Raw genomic sequence first — 18,644 nt, forward strand, 5'->3', positions numbered from 1 at the left:
TTTATCAATACATGGTTGTTGTACTTTGATATGTATTATGCAATTGTTGTGATACTGAACATGAAGTCATCCGCCTCCGAACGTTTCCGCCATTTTGGTTTGGGGGTGTGACATCTGCTACATAAAAAAATTAGTTAACAATTATATTTATAAAAAAATATTAGTAACGGTGTGTAATTATAATCAATAATTATAAAATAGACAAAATTATACTTGTTGAATTCATCAAGGTTGGCTAGCAAAGCGAAATTCTCTTCTGTAACAAGTTGTTTAGCCAATCGCCCATTAAAACCCTTCTTTAATAGGTATAGAAGACACACACGGACTGCATCCTCATTCGATAACTTATGAAGTGATTGTTTAAACACATCTATGACATGTTGTAATTTGATCGAGTCATTCGTCGGGACTATAGGAAAGGCACGGGAACAAAAGGTGACGTCGGACACAGAAGCAAGAAAATAGTCACCAAACTGGAAGTTGGTGATGAGACAAAATTCTTTCTTCTCAAAAGACAGCTCGTAATCCCCAATCTCAAAAACCATTTCCGTTACTTGGCTTCGAGGTCGGTGATAACTTCGTGGCAAAAATGTAATGTAGAAGCAACTGATCCCCATCTACATTAGGAATGTCTAACCACTTTGATTGTTTCATTTCATTCACTTCTTTTTATAGTTTATTTTAGCATATTTCATTCATAATTTAGCTAATCTTCATGCATATTTTCCTTTTTGTTATTTATGACTATTTCGGGTACTTTTAGTTTCGTGAGCATAATTGCAGATTTTAAGGAAACTAGCAGAGTGGGATCTTTGGGAGGCGATTGGACTCGGAGGACAACAAGGATTATAGGCTTAATAACTAGTGGAGATGATGCATATAGTGGGCTATTGATGGATGGATCATTGAAGAAGATGGTCTCTTACTTAAACGAAGTTGGAAGAATTTTTGTGTGTGTGAAGATTATTGATTAAGCGATTACGTGAGCTATGGGTGATTTGGAGAAGCCAAATTGGGCTTAAAATGAAGAAAACTTAAAGAAAAATGGGCTATGAGCTGATTGGACTCAATATGGGCTAGTGGGTTAAAGCTTTGGAGGATCAAAACTCAAAGGAACCCAATTCAAGTCTCACTCGCGCAACCCACCCGCGTACAGCTGTGCGGCTGCACACAAACATGTAGGGGCATTTTCGAAATTCTTTATTGAATGTTGTTTTGAGGAAGGTTGGTGTGAATCTTTTGCACACTACTACACATCCAAAATTTGGTCATTTCTCTAGAGATTTTGAAGGTCTTGGAGCTCTTGAAGAACATCAAAACACCATCTTTTTTCTCTTGATTCTTACTACATGTTGGGTACTTTTAACTTTTCTTTTGTTATCATGAGTTTAGCCATGCTAGGATAAACTAATATTGGTTGATTTTGGTAAAATCGATGGATATTTAGTTGTTTGAAGAATATTATGAACTTGTGATGATTTTTATGAAAGTGTTTTGCATTTGAACATCTTACCATCTATATGTATTTATTCATGAGTTTAGATGTATATTTGGTAATTAGTTTACTAATTTCTTGATTAAGTAGTGGATCCTCATATTAGCAAGTAAAAAGCGGTTCTTGTGTTAGTTTTCACTTCACACAACCACAAAAACATTTTCTCCAACATGGTAGTGAAAAAATTTGACTCCTCTTTGATTTGGTGACTTTTTGGTTCTTAATGCTAGTTATTTTTAACTAATTACATGTTTAATGGAAATTGTGACTTTAACTAAAGAAATATGTTATGAGCTTCTCTAGCTATTTTACTAAAGTTTAGGTGACCTCAAGCTTCTTGGGTTGCTATAGCCACGTTAAAATAAAATCATAAGTCTTGCACCATAATGTCTAATGATAATCAACTAATTGTCCATGTGATGAAAGCCAAGGTCAATCATTTATCTCTCATTGATTTTACATCAAATTCTTTCTTTTGTTTAATTGTGTTATTTAAATCTAAGTTTAGTTTTAGTTTTCTTTCAAATATTTCAAAAGACTGAAACCACCACTTTACTTTTATTGTCATTTTACAAGTATTTGTATAACAAAAATTTTCATAGAAGTAACAAATTGAATCAATCTTAGTGGAGTCGATCCATTTACCACTATACACTATTTTAGTGTACAAGATTTATGGTTATTTATTTTGTTGGCCTCGATAACCACCACACCTCCTGAAACATGTATTCTGGAACATAGTCTCGCATTTAGGTCTGTTTCTGAATGCTGCAAGAATTTCCCCATCGATTTTGGGTTTACACGAGAGTGTAATTGATGCATCAAAAACCATGGCGTGCTGCAAAAATAAGAAAAATGTTATCACTTCATTCTAAAATGAAAATGAAAATGAAAAATATTCCGGACCTGTTTAGAAGCGGTTATTGATATGTTCTTCATGTTCCTCTCGTGTTCTGAAATAGTTTTTCGTGTTCTGGTGGCTTCCGGAATGAAATTTTAAGATCTGGAACACTACTTTTTCGATGTAAATCAACAATACATAAACATCTAAACTACTTTTCAATTGGTGATACAACAATGACATCTTTAATTTAAGCTCCAGAACATTTTCAGTTCATCCCGAAGGTAGTATACGAATTCAGGAATAATAACAGTAGAAAAATAGAAACCTTAAACAAAAAAAAGAGAAAACGAAGAACGTACCAGTAAAATAACGGGGTCATAATGCTCGTCTTCCGTGGCGGAAATGGGTGTCGATGTGTGTCGAAGAATGGAGTTGTGTGTCGGAATCGGAATGCGTCTTTCCAGAATAAAGTTGTTGCCTCAAATTATATTGCGGATTTTAAAATGAAAAAAATTGCAAGAATGGTCCCTGTGGTATGTCAAAACTAGCAACTTTGGTCCAAAATGGGTTTGGCTCGCAAGAATGGTCCAATAGTTTCGTTTTGTTGCGAGTTTAGTCCAATTTCCTATGAACTTTTTTATAATGACATATTTGCCCTTTTTAGTTTTATTTTCTTAATTCTTTTTGGACAAAATTGCAAGAATGATCCCTGTGGTATGTCAAAACTAGCAACTTTTGGTCCAAAATGGGTTTGACTCGCAAGGATGGTCCAATAGTTTCGTTTTGTTGCGAGTTTAGTCCAATTTCCTATGAACTTTTTTAATGACGGATTTGCCCTTATTATTTAATTTTCTATTTGTTTATAATTTCTTTTTATTTTTCTAATTAAAATTTAAACAAAAGAAAAAAGAAAATGTAACCCTACTTTCTTTATTCCCAACAAGACTAGTCTGGTCACCACTGCTACCGGAAACCACCACCACCACCACTCCAGCAAAACAAATTTTTTTTTTCATATTTGAAAAACAAAATAATCATTTTTTTTCACATCTGCAATCTAAATCATGGACAATCCAATTTTCTACAAACTCAATTTTTTCCATATCACTCGAATTGGAATAAGAACACTCATGAACTAGAAATCTGAAAACGTCCAGAAAACAAAAATGAAAACCAAATCGATTATCGATTTCTGAAAACAAAATCGATGGAGAAGAGGGTGGATGTTATTGGTATCTTGATCTAGAAAGTCATCGATCAGACGTTGGAGTCGCTGGAGCCGGAGTCACCACCTCTCACCGGAATAGGTTTCCAACGTGGGTTACTGTTTGGGATCTTTGCAACCTCTGTCTTCATTTGTACGGAGGTGACGCCGACCATTTAACAAACCCTAAATCGTCACCAAGAAAAGTTCAAGATCTCCACCGTCATGCTCCTCCAATTCTTCAGATCTATCTTGGACTCACACTCGAAACACCAAAACCCTCTTTGTTAGCTTCAGATCTTCGCCTCTATGATCCTTCGATTTGAAAACCCTTCGATCTGAAAAACCTCCCATTTGAAAGCCTTCGTCACGTTGAGCTCACCATTGCTACGAGAGAAGAATTGATAGAAAAGAAGAACCGAGATCCGAAAGATTTAGAGTTCATGGCTGACGAGACCTAAACATCTAAGGGGTGGCGCCGACGGTGGTCTAATGAACCACAAATCTGTAAACAAAGAACTGGAGTTAGGGTTTCTCCTGCTAAAAACTGAAGCGGGGGAGGAAGAGAGATGAGCGGGTGGTGACTCCATCTAGATGGTGGCTACTGTGGCAGAGGGTGGCGGTCCGACGAGAAGATTCCAACTGATCTAATTTTTCCGGCAGCGTGTGTTCTTGTAAAATGAAAATGCGTTAGAGAGAGAAAGAGAAAGAGAGGAAGGAGGGATGAGGTGTGTATTTTTATTTCTCTTTTCTATTTCTGATTTATGCAATAAAAAGAATTAAGAAAATAAAACTAAAAATGGCAAATTCGTCATTATAAAAAAGTTCATAGGAAATTGGACTAAATTCGCAACAAAACAAAACTATTGGACCATTCTTGCGAGCCAAACCTATTTTGGACCAAAGTTGCTAGTTTTGACACACCACAGGGACCATTCTTGCAATTTTGTCTTTTGAAATTCAAAATCTCACTCCGAAACATATGAGGCTTATCTAGAAGACCATAATAGGTATTTCGGATCCAATGAAATGGATCGGGTCACCCGAAAAATAATCCGGATTTCGTTCCGGAACAACCCATTCCGGAATATGTGGTTATTTTGCAATAAAAAATTATATTTAGAAAAAAAACCCAAGAAAAGGGTTAGATTACTCAATTATGTTTGTCTTTTTGGATGAATAAAGTTGCTAGAACAAATGACTAATTTATCTATAAAATTTAAAAATATTTATTAAATTTATCAGGAAAGAAATTAAGACAGAAAAAAAAAACAAACGGGGAAAAGATTAATATCTTAATAGATTAAGACAAATATAACTATCCCACTAAGTGATTAACACACATTAAAAATAACATAAGATGAGATCGATCACTCCAATCACCAAATTGCAACCTCCATAAACCCATCTTCAGTAGCCGAAGCCCTAAACATACCCGTCGTATTAAAAGGCATAGCAACCTCACCACCACCAGACACCGCCACCAAGCCGGTGGTTCCCATCGGCGTAACCTCATGTACAACATACGCCGCCGCCTCTTTCAGACCTAAACCTTTATACTCCATAACCGCCGCCACATCCCTCGCCACCGTGTCCCGGATTATAGCTTCACCTCTGCCGGTTGCAGAAACGGCACACAACTTATTCGCGTAGGTCCCTGCACCGATGATGGGCGTATCTCCGATCCTTCCCGCCATTTTGTTGACCAGACCGCCGGTGGAAGTGGCGGCGGCTAGGTTGCCGAGACCGTCCACCGCCACACATCCGACGGTTCCAAGTTTGCTATCCCCGTCGTCAGGAACCTTCTCATCTGGTGTTTTAATAGGTTGTGTATAGTCTTGCTACAAGAATTTGTTTTCAATTTAAAATTAAATAAATGGAGTATCAACATACTTTTATTTGTTTAAACTTAAATCAAATAATTGAAAGTAATTTGTATGTTATTTGAATTTAAATCAAGTGAAGAAGTGAGAGGAAATGAGTATACTTGAACTCTGTTGGATTCTTTTGCTTGCTTTAATCTCTGGATATTTTCAGGGGTGATGAAATGGCTCCTATCTACAGTTTTGAGCCCCTAACAAAAGTAATTTTGTACAAAAGATATAGAATCAGATAAAAACTGTGGGATTCGAATCATTTTGGAGTGTTTCATATGATGATGGTGATTAAAAAAATGAAAGAAAAGAAAGGAAACCTGTTCTCTTGCAAAGGACTCTGCTCCATCAAAAGCAAGATAAATATGAGGAGTTTTTTCCATGACTTTTCTGGCTAAAGAGATGGGATTGACAACTGTTGTGACACCAGAAACTGCACCACATCTTTTTGAAATTCCATCCATGATGCAAGCTTCCATCTCAACTGTTCCATTGGTGGTTAGAACAGATCCTTTACCAGCATTGAAGTCTGGACAGTTTTCCAGTTCACATACCTACAAATTACAATACAAGGGGTTACAGGAATCAGGAGTATGATTGTGTTTCATAAATTCCTCATACAAATCAACACTCAAACAAGTTAAGAAATGAAGAAATCATGAGGATATTTTAATGTGCAAACTTGTCGCAATCAAGTAACACAACAAAACAAGGTATCTGCCAACTATCATTGGAATCAATTACAAAGTATTGTTAAAATAATGAATAATCAGTTAGATGTCTCAGTCGTTCCTAGCATAGAGTTAGAATTTCAATAATTTCTCTTAAACATGCTGAAAATTCATTCGATTGAACTGGACTAGATTCAAGGTAATCATATTCTAAGCACAAGAGCACGGATAAAGGTTGAGAAAAGATCATAGAAATGATATGAACATGGATGGACTTTTTTACAGCCATAATTGTGAAGTTAGAGGCGTGATTGACATGAGAATAGTTCGTATAAACTTCTCAGAATTAAGACAACAAAACAAGCTAATTATTAATTATCATTGCTATAAACAACAGAGTACTGTTAATGAAAAAAATTTATTCAGACGTCTCAGGATCATCTCTCTTCTGCGAAGTGAAAATTAATTAAATCCAACAGAAACGTAGAATTGGCATCATCGAATAGCTAGCGTGAGGAGAAGCTCAGAAGAGATCATAGAGATGATATGAACAGAACATAAACCGCTTAGAGCAACAATTATGCAACTGGAAGAGTAATTTAAATGAAGTGAAGGAGAATACCACAAGTTCAACGACATCTACGGGAGAGCATTTGGCATTAAGAGCGGAGACACCGATCTGAAGGATACGGCGGAGGGCAGCTTCTCGAGGTTCACGGCGTTCAGCTGGTAAATCGACCGGAATATCGCCGGCTCCGCCGTGCAAAGCTATTGCCCATCCCATGATTTACGTTTTCGGTATTCCTTCTACTGCAACTTGATTACTTGAAACCCTCCCGCCGTGCCTCTTCCCTTTTTTATATTATTTTTGGATCGTTAATTCGAGTAATTCATCATTTATTTTTATTTTTTTAGAATTGATTCATTAGTTTTATATTTTAGAACGACTTTGAAGAATACAATTTGTAGTTACACATATTTTTATTAAAAAATAATATAAAATATCAACTACACCCAACTAAAATTTTAGAAAAAATATTAACAAATTAGGTTAATCCCACATACCAATTTTCAAAAAATAGTTTAAATTAGCAAAATGCCAAAAGTTGATATTATCCGGTGTTTTAAAAACCGGTTCGAACTGGCCGGTTGAACCGGTCGAACCGGGAACCGGAGGTGAGGGCGGTTCGATTTGGACCGGTTTTATAATGATTTCCTGACCGGATTGAACCGGCCGGTTTTGGTAAAAAACCGGTTCAACCGGTTAAATTGAATCGGAATGGATCGGGTTGAACTGGACATTTTTTGATTTTTGTGTTTGTTTTAGGCTTCTTTGTTTGATTTTGACTTCTATAATGATTGTTTTTATATGTTGCATTCTATTTACATTTGTAATACTAAAAATATGATAAGTTTTGTAATCAATATATGCAGGATAATTAAAAACATATAAAAATATAACACCGGTTTGACCGTCCGGTTGAACCGGTTAAACCGGTTGAACCGTAAAACGTCACCCGACCGGTTCAATTAAAAAAACGGTTTTTAAAACATTGATATTATCTAAATCCATCATCTGTAAAAATCAGGTTCAACTTTGAACTTTAATATTATCGAAAGCGTTCGTACGAACTCCGTTTAACCCGAATATTTTTTTCATTGTTTTCTTTATAACAAAGATTACGTATCACACATATAACATTTCAAATTTAGATGTCAGAAAATTATATTTTTTTAGTCTCTAAAGTAGACTACTCGGTGAAAAATAAAAGATGTCCCAACTTTAAACATTCATAACTTTCACGCGTGTTATTGGATCGGCAGTTATGAAATTAGTACGTGAAAGTTATTGGATCGACATTGTCGGCTAATGCAATTGTAACACCCATGTTCCAGATTAGCTAAGCTTACTTTTATCAGGGACCAAATATGAAGTTTTGGAGGAAATCATGTACCACAATGTGGCCAAGGAGGGCCATAGAGTGGCAATTGTTTAACGGATCGCGTGTGTTATTGGATCGGCACAGCATGGCAGCTGTTCTGGCCCAAGCTCATGATTCTTTTAGTGTTTGCTTTGTATTTAAATCCCTCTAAGTCATTTTTAGGGTTCCTTATCAACCTCAATCACCCTCAAGTTTCGGAAACCCTAACCCTAACCCTCCTTGTAAGTGTGAGCTTATTTTGGGAGTTTTTGGTTACTTTTAAAGGAAAAAGAAGTTTTGGGAAGGATTGTGGTCCATCTTGGCCAACTTGAGGATCTCTCTTGGACATCTCTGGTTCTTAGTGAGTGTTCAAGATCCTAGCTTTATGCTTCTATGTTTATGAATCTAAGGTTTTGTCCCCTATTCTCCTTGTTAGGATAATTGGAATTGTAGAATTCCATAAAGTTGGAAACTTTATGGATCCTAGAGGTCCCTTTGGTATCATATCTTATAGATCTGGAGTTTCATGGTGTTTTGGAGTCCGTGTTTGAGTTTTGGCCCTTTTCTTCCACTTTTTGACCTAAAGTGAAGAAGACATGCATATGACATGCATGTCCATAAAGAAATTATATTTGTGACCTTCGGAGGGAAGGAAAACCTTCTAGAGAAGTTGATCTTGTGTCCTTAAGGATCTAGGACTTATTGGTTAAGTTTAACACCCTGTTTCGAGTTGTTTCATAATTCGGGGTTGAGACCTGAATATCAAGTATCATAAGGATCTAGGCTTTAGGAAAGAGAGGGTTAGACCCATTCGGATACAGGCAATGTAGATTATGTGATCCAAGAGTTCGGTTTGTGCTTTGGAGTCAAAGGGTAAAATGGGAAAAGTAGTGTTTCAGACTTCTTTTATGAATTATGAATTTTAGTTCGATGTGTTTTAAGTAAAAAGTAATTACATATGGTTGTCGAGCTCCTCAATACCATCCCGTGGATATAAAGATCGTCAAAATTAGAGTTGAAATGAAGAAGTTATGACCGTTTGAAGTTTGGACAGTTTTGGGTTAAGCTGTGTATGTTGGGCGTACGGGGAGTACGATGGGCATACTAGGGCATCTTGAGTACGTTAGGCATACGTGATCAGCGCCCAAACTCTATTTTCATGGTTTGAGCCTTATTTATGCTCCTTAACTTCCCCAAAACCATTACATTTTCAGCCTCTACCTCTCCAACATTCTCCCATGAAAACCCTAACCCTAGTTTGAGCCTTTTGAGCAAAAGAAGGTGTTTTGAGTGCTTTGAAGTGTTCTTAGTGCATCTTGGAGAAGAAGGAGCTCATTGGATAAATGTTGTTTGCATTGGAGCTTGTAGATCCAGACTTTATTCACCTTGATCTCTCTTCTAAAGGTATAAAGTTTGAATCTTGATGACGTGTTTGTTAGATCTAGCTAGTTTTGGATAACCCATAGTTGTTTACTTATGTTGTGTTGTGTGTGGTATTTTGAGGAACTCACTAAGCTTTGTGCTTACGATTTATGGTTTACATGTTTCAGGTTTTCTTATATAAATGAGGGGCACGGCTCGATTGCATCGCATCAATGGGGGACTTGTGCACATGATAACCTTTTATGATACTCTGATAAATGTTTTAAGATCATGTAGTTGTGTATTGAATAAACACTTAAAGTTTTTAATTTGAAAATTTTAGGGTTGAAATTTGGGGCGTTGCACTAAGATATGCTTCTTTTGGACTTTAAGAATCTAGGTTTGGTGATCTTGTCATTTTGGGGTGTCTTATGGGCTAAAGTTGGAAACTTTATCCAATGAGACTCTGATAAGGTGTTGATCTGTGAGTTTGAGCCCTTGGAATGGAGCATAAATAACTAAATTCAATTTAGTCATTCAGACCATCCCCCACGATGTAGAACCAGGTCGCCACACCATGACGATTAGGGAATTCGCGACTGATCAGGTCGAATTTGTGTGTCACGACGTGGCCAAGGGATGGTCACGGCGTGGCAATCGGCTATGAAGGATTATTGGCCTTGGACGTTGATCGTTGACCTTGATGGGTGACTTTTGACCTGGATGAATTTTGATATTTTTGTATGTTGGTAGACTAAGAATTTATCATGCTTGGTTGTTTTGGTGGTGTTTGGCTCTCGGTTCCGGTTTGTGAGAGCGGTTGACTATTGTTTACCATAGCAAGGTGAGTCTCCTCACAGTTATCTGTGTGACTCTTGTGGGTCGAAGGCAACAATGTCGGCCCATTGGTTATGTTTTATAGTATTCTAGTTGTCTGTGTGACTCTTGCATATATGTATGTATGCTAGGCTCAAGTATGTATGTTAGGCCCAAGTTTGTGGGCTAGGACCAAAGGCATGTATGTAGGCTAGGCCTGAACTACTATGGTATGTGATATTTTGAGGGAAATTCACTAAGCTTTGTGCATACAGTTATGTGTTTATGGTTTTAGGTACTTCTGTTTGCAAAGGGAAGGGCCCGACGTGATTGCACATCATCCCCTAGTGTTTTCCACATTGACTATTTATGATTTTACTCTTATGTTTGAATGATTAGATCTCTATAACTAGTTTTGGAACAACTCAATTGTTTGGTTTAAGTGTTTTAAAAATGAAAATTTTACGTTGAATTTTTTGGATATAACAAATTGGTATCAGAGCCTTGGTTTGAGGGATTCAGGCACTCTCCCGAGTGTGACTAAACTCAAACTAAAGAATTGGTAATCTTTTGAAACAAAACAAGTTTCTAAAAAGATTTTTATAAAGAAAAGGGGGTGTGATGCGTGCAATCAACTGAGCTCAAGTAAGGGTTTCCCAAAGTACCTATATAAGAAGGTTTTGTTATGCTTATCGTTTTGATATGAGTATATGAGAATCGCATACTAGAAGTTAGGATAAGGATTTGCTCAGAGTTTCATGCTAGGATGTCTACTTAGGAGAAATGCCTTTATGCCTATTATGAGAATTGGAATCGCTACATGCTATTATGGATATCAGATGTTGGATAGAATGGCCTGATTAGGTGATGCACTAGTTAGATTTTCCGATGCCTGAATATTGCTTGGTTTGTGCTTTGTGTCACACCCCCGAACCAGACGGCTGAAACGTCCGAGGGCTATTGTGACTCAATTGAATACCATCACAATGAATATACATGAAACATAACATCATACATTACCAAGCATTGAAATGTTACAACTGGTAGCGTTTTCATTCAGTACAATGATCCATAATATTACATGCCCAAAAGTAAATTGTTCGATACTAATTAAAACAACAGCAAGACGTTACCGAGTACATTTTTCCTTTTCGATTTACCTGTTACATGAGAATACAAGTATTTTGAAAAACGTCAACATATGAAATGTTGGTGAGTTCATAAGTAATGTTTGAAATATAGTGGTTTGTATTGTTTTGAAAATCACCAGAAAATCTGATATTTTCTGAAAAGAGCATAGTATAAAAAGTGTGAAGATCCGTAAGTATGCTTGTTTGTTTCTATAAATGTAAAAGTACAATTTGTAAAACTCGGTATGTAACTCGTAGGTGTATTAATTGAAAACCCTAGGAAAACCCGATGTTTTCCTAATACTTTGCATCAAATGATTTATATTTTGTTATTTCATTGCGACGGGTGTATTCGTTGAGTCCCGGTGACGTTGGATTAATTATGGATTGTGAATTGTTATAAACACACATTAATGAAAATGACTAGTTTACAACTATACAAACGATCCCTTAGGCATCGCTCGCACTATTCACTTAATCCAATCACCCGGACTTCTCATAGCCCCACAACCGAGGAGGAAAAGAGGGTGCGAAGCCCCCGATATTTTCCATAAGTCGTTCAAGGCTATCGTGAATGCGAAGGGCCCTTAGCCCGACTCGCATTTGGTGAATTCTCGACTTTACTAGCAGCACCAGAGGGCCCTTGGGGTCCAACAACACAAAGCCTATAAAAGTCCTTTTACACGGGATTAGGTCATATAAGACCCAACTACATGTAAGCGAGTTTCCTTCGGGCCTAAAGATCATGTCATTGGGCTAGCTAGGCCCAACAAACACGATTTGAAACTTTCGGGCCCAAAGACGGTGTATCGACGTCTGGTGTATTCCCACGTGTGTATTGACTTCCCGAAATTTCCGCGTGTGTATTGAATTCCTGAGATTTCCGCGTGTGTATTGAAGTATCGTCGTGTTAGTAATTTCGGATTCATTATTGATTCGAGACCGAATCAATTCGTTTGATAACGATTTTTGGTGTTGAAGGTGTATTATATTTCGGCGATAGTCGAGGTACTAGTATTTCATCATGTCGGATTTATTGTTTAAAACATTAGAATTTTACATTTTTGCAGCCCCTTTCTTTTGGATAAATTTACACTTTTGACCCTTTGTATACAAGAATTTCTATTTTAGTCCTTAAACCATTTTTCTTGACACTTTAGTATCAAAACTTGTAGAAAAGGTATTTTTCAGCTCAAAGTTATTTGAAAAACAGTTTTAGTCCCTCAAATGAAATTTTCTCGGCTGAAACCCTTATTTTCGCAATTTTTACACTTTTGGCCCAAAGTAGAAATTTTTTGCATCTTTGGTCCCTTTTAAATATGAAAAGCATTTTTAACCCTTGAAATGGACTTGGAGCACTAGTAGTCCCCTGTTTTACAGAAAAATACAGTTCAGCCCCTCTAATTTGAAAATCTCGCAAATTGGGCTTTATTGGGCCGAAAAATTCATTTTTGGCCCATTATGCTTAAAAATTTCACATTTAATCCTTCAAAGAGAATATTTCCAGAAAAATACATTGTTGAAACTGTTTTGACTCATTTCATCCATCAGAATTTGTATTTTGTCATTTTGGGCCCTTTAACCTTATATTTTTAACATTTTGAGTCCAAAAATGGGATTTTTAGCCCAAGGAGTTTCATACATCCTAATGGAAATCTCGATTTTAAGGACTTTTTGACTAGTTTCAACACCATAATCACATAAGAACATGTAAATAAACATAGAAATTATAGAAAGCATACATATACTCATAGATCTACACATTTGCTTGTATTCCCCCCCCCCCCCCCCCCCCACAAAACTTATAAAAACCGAAGATCTCGAGTTTAAGGAGCTTCTAAGGTGCAAGATCACAAGATTGAATGAATTTAGAAGAGATTTTGATGAAGTGGAGGGAGTTAGATCATAAGTTAGACATTAACTTACCTTAGATGATGGATTTCTTTATGAAGATCCTTAGGCTTCAAGCCAAATTTTCGAGATTTTTGGATGGAAAGAGGGGATGATTCTTGAGTAATTTAGAGAGAGTTTTGTGAGGTGTGTGTGTTCCTTTCTTGCTCTCGGCCAAAGGAAAAAGAGGGAGAAGAGAGTGTGCATGGGAATGTGAGTAAGGCTTGGATGTATGATGAATAATAGCTTAGATACCCACAATATAATATTGAGGTGCCTAGCATAAGTCAACCCTTCCTTTTTCATGGGCTTGGGCCGAAATTTGAAGAGAAGAAAAAGATTTTTGGGCTTTATTGCCCCTAAGCCCATACTAGAGTTAAGTTGAATGGTTGTTGGCCCTATAAAATATAAGTGTGATTTTTATACTTTGTTGGGCTAGTTTAGGTTAATTATGGTTCATAATATTTAATTTATTTCATTCTAGGCCCAATATGGCCCAAAATGTTGAAATAAATGAAAGTAGGTCCAATTAGAGCCTATTTAAAGGTTCTAAGCCCAAGATAGTCAAATTGGAAGCTTATTGGCCCATTGGGCCCCATAAGAAAGTCCTAGTCCAAAGTGGACCTACACAAGAACTTCTAGGGTTTCCAATTACTTGTTGACTATTTGAAGTGCTTGAATGGTGTATTGGATTGAAATTTTTGTTGTCATAGAATAAGCATCATACATGCTCTTAAGTTTTTGACTCTACATTTTACTTGAGTGTAGTGATTACAAGACATAAAATTTCTAGTTGTGACATCATCCCCCCGTTAGAGGGAATTTCGTCCCAAAATTCTGTTTGAAAGCTAGATTTGAGAATGCTAGAATAGGTGAGGGTACTTTTGCTTCATTTGGTCTTCGCGTTCCCACGTGAATTCTGGCCCACGCTTTGCGTTCCACCGTACTTTCACGATCGGGATGCGACTTTGCTTAGTACGTTTCACCTCCCTGTCCATGATTTCAACCAGTTCTTCAACGAACAGGAGATTCTCGTTGATTTCGATCTCGTCAAGGGGAATGACGAGTGTTTCATCCGATAGACACTTCTTTAGATTAGAGACATGGAACACGGGGTGTACATTGTTTTGCTCTGCGGGTAGTTGCAGTTTATACGCCACGGGACCTATTCGGGCGACGATCTCGAAAGGTCCAATGTATCGTGGGTTCAGTTTTCCCCGTTTTCCGAAACGAATAACTCCTTTCCAGGGTGAGACTTTCAATAGTACTCGATCCCCGACCTGAAATTCTAAGGGCTTTCGCCATTTATCGGCGTAGCTCTTTTGTCGGTCGCGCGATGCTTGTAATCGAGCTCTGATTTGAACGATCTTTTCTGTGGTTTCACGAATGATCTCCGGTCCCGTTAGTGCCTTGTCCGACGTATGTGCTTTTGCTAGTTGGGTATCACCCACCTCAGCCCAACATAACGGTGATCTACACTTACGCCCGTATAGTGCTTCGAAAGGAGCGACCTTGATGCTCGAATGGTAACTGTTGTTATACGAGAATTCGACTAAGGGTAAGTGGGTATCCCAAGTCTTCCCAAAGTCTATCACACATGCGCGGAGCATGTCTTCGAGCGTTTGAATGGTTCGTTCACTTTGACCATCCGTTTGTGGATGATAAGCGGTGCTCATGTCGAGATGAGTTCCCAATGCTTTCTGGAGTGATTGCCAAAAACGTGAAGTGAACCTACTGTCCCTATCCGAGATAATAGACACTGGTACTCCGTGGAGTCTCACGATTTCTCGAACTTCTAGGGTTTCCAATTACTTCTTGACTATTTGAAGTGCTTGAATGGTGTATTGGATTGAAATTTTTGTTGTCATAGAGTAAGCATCATACATGCTCTTAAGTTTTTGACTCTACATTTTACTTGAGTGTAGTGATTACAAGACACAAAATTTCTAGTTGTGACACTTTGTGGAACTCATATTTATGTGAGCTAATTATTACATGAAATTGTTAAGTAACATGCAGTAAGGGTTAAATAATCTTAGGGTGATTGACTTGGCCTTATTGTGCAACTCTCGTTTTAGTCTAACCGTTGTAGGTTGAGTCTTTTAGTCGAAGGATTATCTAAGCTTTGTTGAAAGTAATTATATTCATGAAGTAGTTAATTGACATTAGTAGAGGTTCTTCAGCAACTGATGGCAAGGTGAGTGAGGAACCTAGGAGAGCCTTAGAAGTGTTGTAGTAGGTTTGGATGCGCTGTTTAGCAGGGTACTTAGAGTACGAGTTTGAGAAGGTGACTTAGAGGATTCGAAATAATTATTGATGAGAGTATGGATAGGTGTGGAAGGTAGTATATGGCTTGTACTACTAAAAACACATGATTTGTACTCGAATTGAGGAAAGTCTTGAAGATTCTAGGAAGCATGTAAGATGAGGGTTCTTTGAGTATTTTCTAATCAATGTTTGATTGCTTTTCAGTATGCTGATGAGCACACGTGGAGGATGTTCAGTTCTGGTTCAGGCTTAGGTGCTGGTACTGAGCCGTTTGAGGAGCGGATGCGGGAGTTAATTTTGTTGGAGATCACCCGCGGTATTTTGGAGCAGACTCCTGTGATCTTTGGTTCGGTCAAGTAGAGGATTATAGAGAATATGGATGAGCATCTAGGAGCATTTCACACCAAGATTATGGCTATTATGGGAGCGCATACTCTGTCCTTCCGTAAGTTCTATTCTTGTGGGGCTCCTGAGTTCTTTGGGGAGAAGGACCCGATTGCTAGTAGGAAGTGGTTAGCAGACTTGGTGAACACTTTTTGGACGAGCTTCTTCCCCGACGGGTCGAAGGTCAGATTTGCATCTTGTCTTCTGAACGACACAGCTCATGACTGGTGGGAGAAGTTAGATTTTGCTTTAGGGGGCAAGGTCATTGAGACGATTACTTGGGATGAGTTTGTGATTAGGTTTAGGGCTGAGTTTGCACCACCTATCGAGGTGAAAAAGTTGGTGAGGGAGTTTCAGGACCTTCGCCAAACGATTGACACTGTGGTGAGGGTCATTGCCAAATTTAGGGATAAGGCCATATTGGTTCCGCAGTATGCTGCGAATGAGGAGATGAGGAAGAAGAGGTACCATGATGTAACATCCCGACTCCCAGGCATAAATATTTAAAGCTTATAGTCATGTTCTTAGACCTACTCGACGAGTTGGATTCCCCAACTTGTAGTGTAGAAACGATTCAGGCCGCGATTTTATGAGGTCTACTCGACGAGTTGGAGGACCCCAACTCGACGAGTAGGAGATGAAAAATGAAACCCTAATTTCCAGGGTTTTGCACCCTATTTAAAGAGTCATTAGCCTCCCTCAGCCTCCCTTATCGCCCCTCTTGATCTCATAAAACCCTAATCTCACATACTCTCCATTTTTTTGTGTGTTAAGAAGCTTGGAAGGTGGATTTTGTGAAGAAGGCTTGAAGTCTAAGGAGCTTGGAGCAAAAAGAAGCTTGTGGGTCTGACTCTACTTCATCTTGGAATCATTTTGAAGGTAACAAGTCGTTACCTTGACTTATCTTTAGCTAGATCTCTTCATGAAAAGGTTTAGGGCCATTTTCTAGTTGGTTGTGGGTTATTTTGAGTATTGGGCATGATCTGAAGTTGTAACTTCAAATCTGGACCCCTTTAAGTTCCTATAGTCATAAAGGTATTAGATTTAGCAAGCTTGGGCCCTTCTCTTTGGTTTAAACCTTTCTCTTAGCTTGGTCTTGGCATTTAGGACCTTGCATGTACATAAAGTTTGCAACTTTACGTGGAAACCATGCCCTAGGAGGTTAGATATGCAATTTGGAGCTTTGGGGTAGCTTAAAAATGTGTGAATAAGAAATGGAATTAAGGGACTCGACGAGTTGCATGGTCAACTCGACGAGTCAGATGAAGATTGGTCGTTGTTAGTTTCTGCATGGACTTGGCGAGTCAGTGAGACGACTCGACAAGTCAGTTAGGGTTTTTTTGACATTTGGACACCGCATGGACTCGACGAGTCAACTAGGGTTTTCACGATTTCTCAAATTCTGGAGGAACTTGACGATTCATTAAGCTGCACTCGACGAGTTGGGTCAACATGGACTGTTGACCTTGACCATTGACTTTGACTTTGACCAAGGATTGACCAGTTTAACTTCTGGGGGTATTTTAGTAATTTGGGAATTTATTGAAGTGGATCATTGGTGGATGTAGGTGTTGGATTTGGAGCTATATTTAGAGGAGTTTGACATTATCATCCCAAGCTACTTTTGAGGTGAGTTGTCCTCATTATACTAACAGGGTCGAAGGCACTAATGTCGGCCCTTTTCGAATTTGTATCCGGGTTTATTGCATGATATGCTTATTGATTTACATCCTGGTAATTAGGATGGTGATATGCTTAGCGACCTGGTTAGGTCGGTATCCTGGTACATAGGATAATGCTACGTTAGTGACCAGTTAGGTCGGTATCCTGGTTATAGGATGTTGCTATGTTAGTGACCGGTTAGGTTGGTATCCTAGTTATAAGATGTTGCTATGATTAGTGATCTGTTAGATCGGTTTGGCTGTTATATACATGTTAGCGTATGATATTTATGTGCACATGATTGTTTGATTGGGGTTGGGTTGAGGCAGGCCTGCTTTATGCTGAAGGCCAACATACCCTAGGTGGACCGGATGGACTACAGACCTGGGATGGCATATTAGTCAGGCTGAAGGCCCGACGAGTGGTCCAAATAGGCTGATGGCCCTGAGAGGTAGTCCAGATGTGTCGAAGGCTCTGAGAGCAGTCCAGATAGACTGATGGCTTGCGAGGCGGTCTAGTCAGGCTGATGGCTCATTATGCATGTTGTTTGTTTATATGATATGACTATGATTCTATGGCATTGGTATTTTGAGGAAACTCACTAAGCTTCAGGCTTACAGTTGTTGATTTTGTTTCAGGTACTTCTGATGATAGCGGGAAGGCGAATGCATGATCATTCACCTCCTTATGTTTTTATGATTTGATTTTGGGATACTATGACATTAAACCATTTTGAAAACATATTTGTAATAATTATCGGTTTTTGAATGATTTAAAAAGTTTTGAATTGGCTTGATTTTTATGAGTGTTACAAGTTGGTATCAGAGCCTTGGTTTGATTGAATTGGAGGGAACACTCACGTGTCTCCAGTCTCAAACTAAGGACAAGAATTTAAAATGATTTTTCAAATGGTTTTCAAAATACTAAAGGAGGATGCAAGTGTACAATCAGCCGGAGCCACTAAGTAGACCCCAAAATACCTTATGGATTATTTGATTTTGTGATATGTTAGAACAACATGCTAGTATTTGGCTAGGGATCTTCAAGAATTGCATGATATAATTGTCTGATTATATGATGCTTGATAGCCTAGGGTTGTTCCTTATATGAAATTGACATCAT

The 18,644-nt window shown here is 38.1% G+C and overlaps 1 protein-coding gene and 1 long non-coding RNA gene across 2 annotated transcripts; one reads left to right on the plus strand and one right to left on the minus strand.

The window, feature by feature from the left end:
- Positions 1-4,811: 4,811 nt before the first annotated feature.
- Positions 4,812-6,933, minus strand: LOC111902363 (isoaspartyl peptidase/L-asparaginase 1). Its single transcript, XM_052764170.1, has 4 exons — positions 6,711-6,933; positions 5,738-5,971; positions 5,531-5,617; positions 4,812-5,384 (listed from the first exon to the last, which is right to left on the minus strand). Exons 1-4 carry the CDS (start codon positions 6,870-6,872, stop codon positions 4,923-4,925), a joined length of 945 nt encoding a protein of 314 aa, XP_052620130.1. The 5' UTR covers positions 6,873-6,933; the 3' UTR covers positions 4,812-4,922.
- Positions 5,971-6,977, plus strand: LOC128126374 (uncharacterized). Its single transcript, XR_008224239.1, has 2 exons — positions 5,971-6,130; positions 6,515-6,977. It is a non-coding gene; the product is annotated as an uncharacterized LOC128126374 (long non-coding RNA).
- Positions 6,978-18,644: the final 11,667 nt, after the last annotated feature.

Source organism: Lactuca sativa, chromosome 5 (assembly GCF_002870075.4).
Source record: "Lactuca sativa cultivar Salinas chromosome 5, Lsat_Salinas_v11, whole genome shotgun sequence".
NCBI lineage: Eukaryota > Viridiplantae > Streptophyta > Magnoliopsida > Asterales > Asteraceae > Lactuca > Lactuca sativa.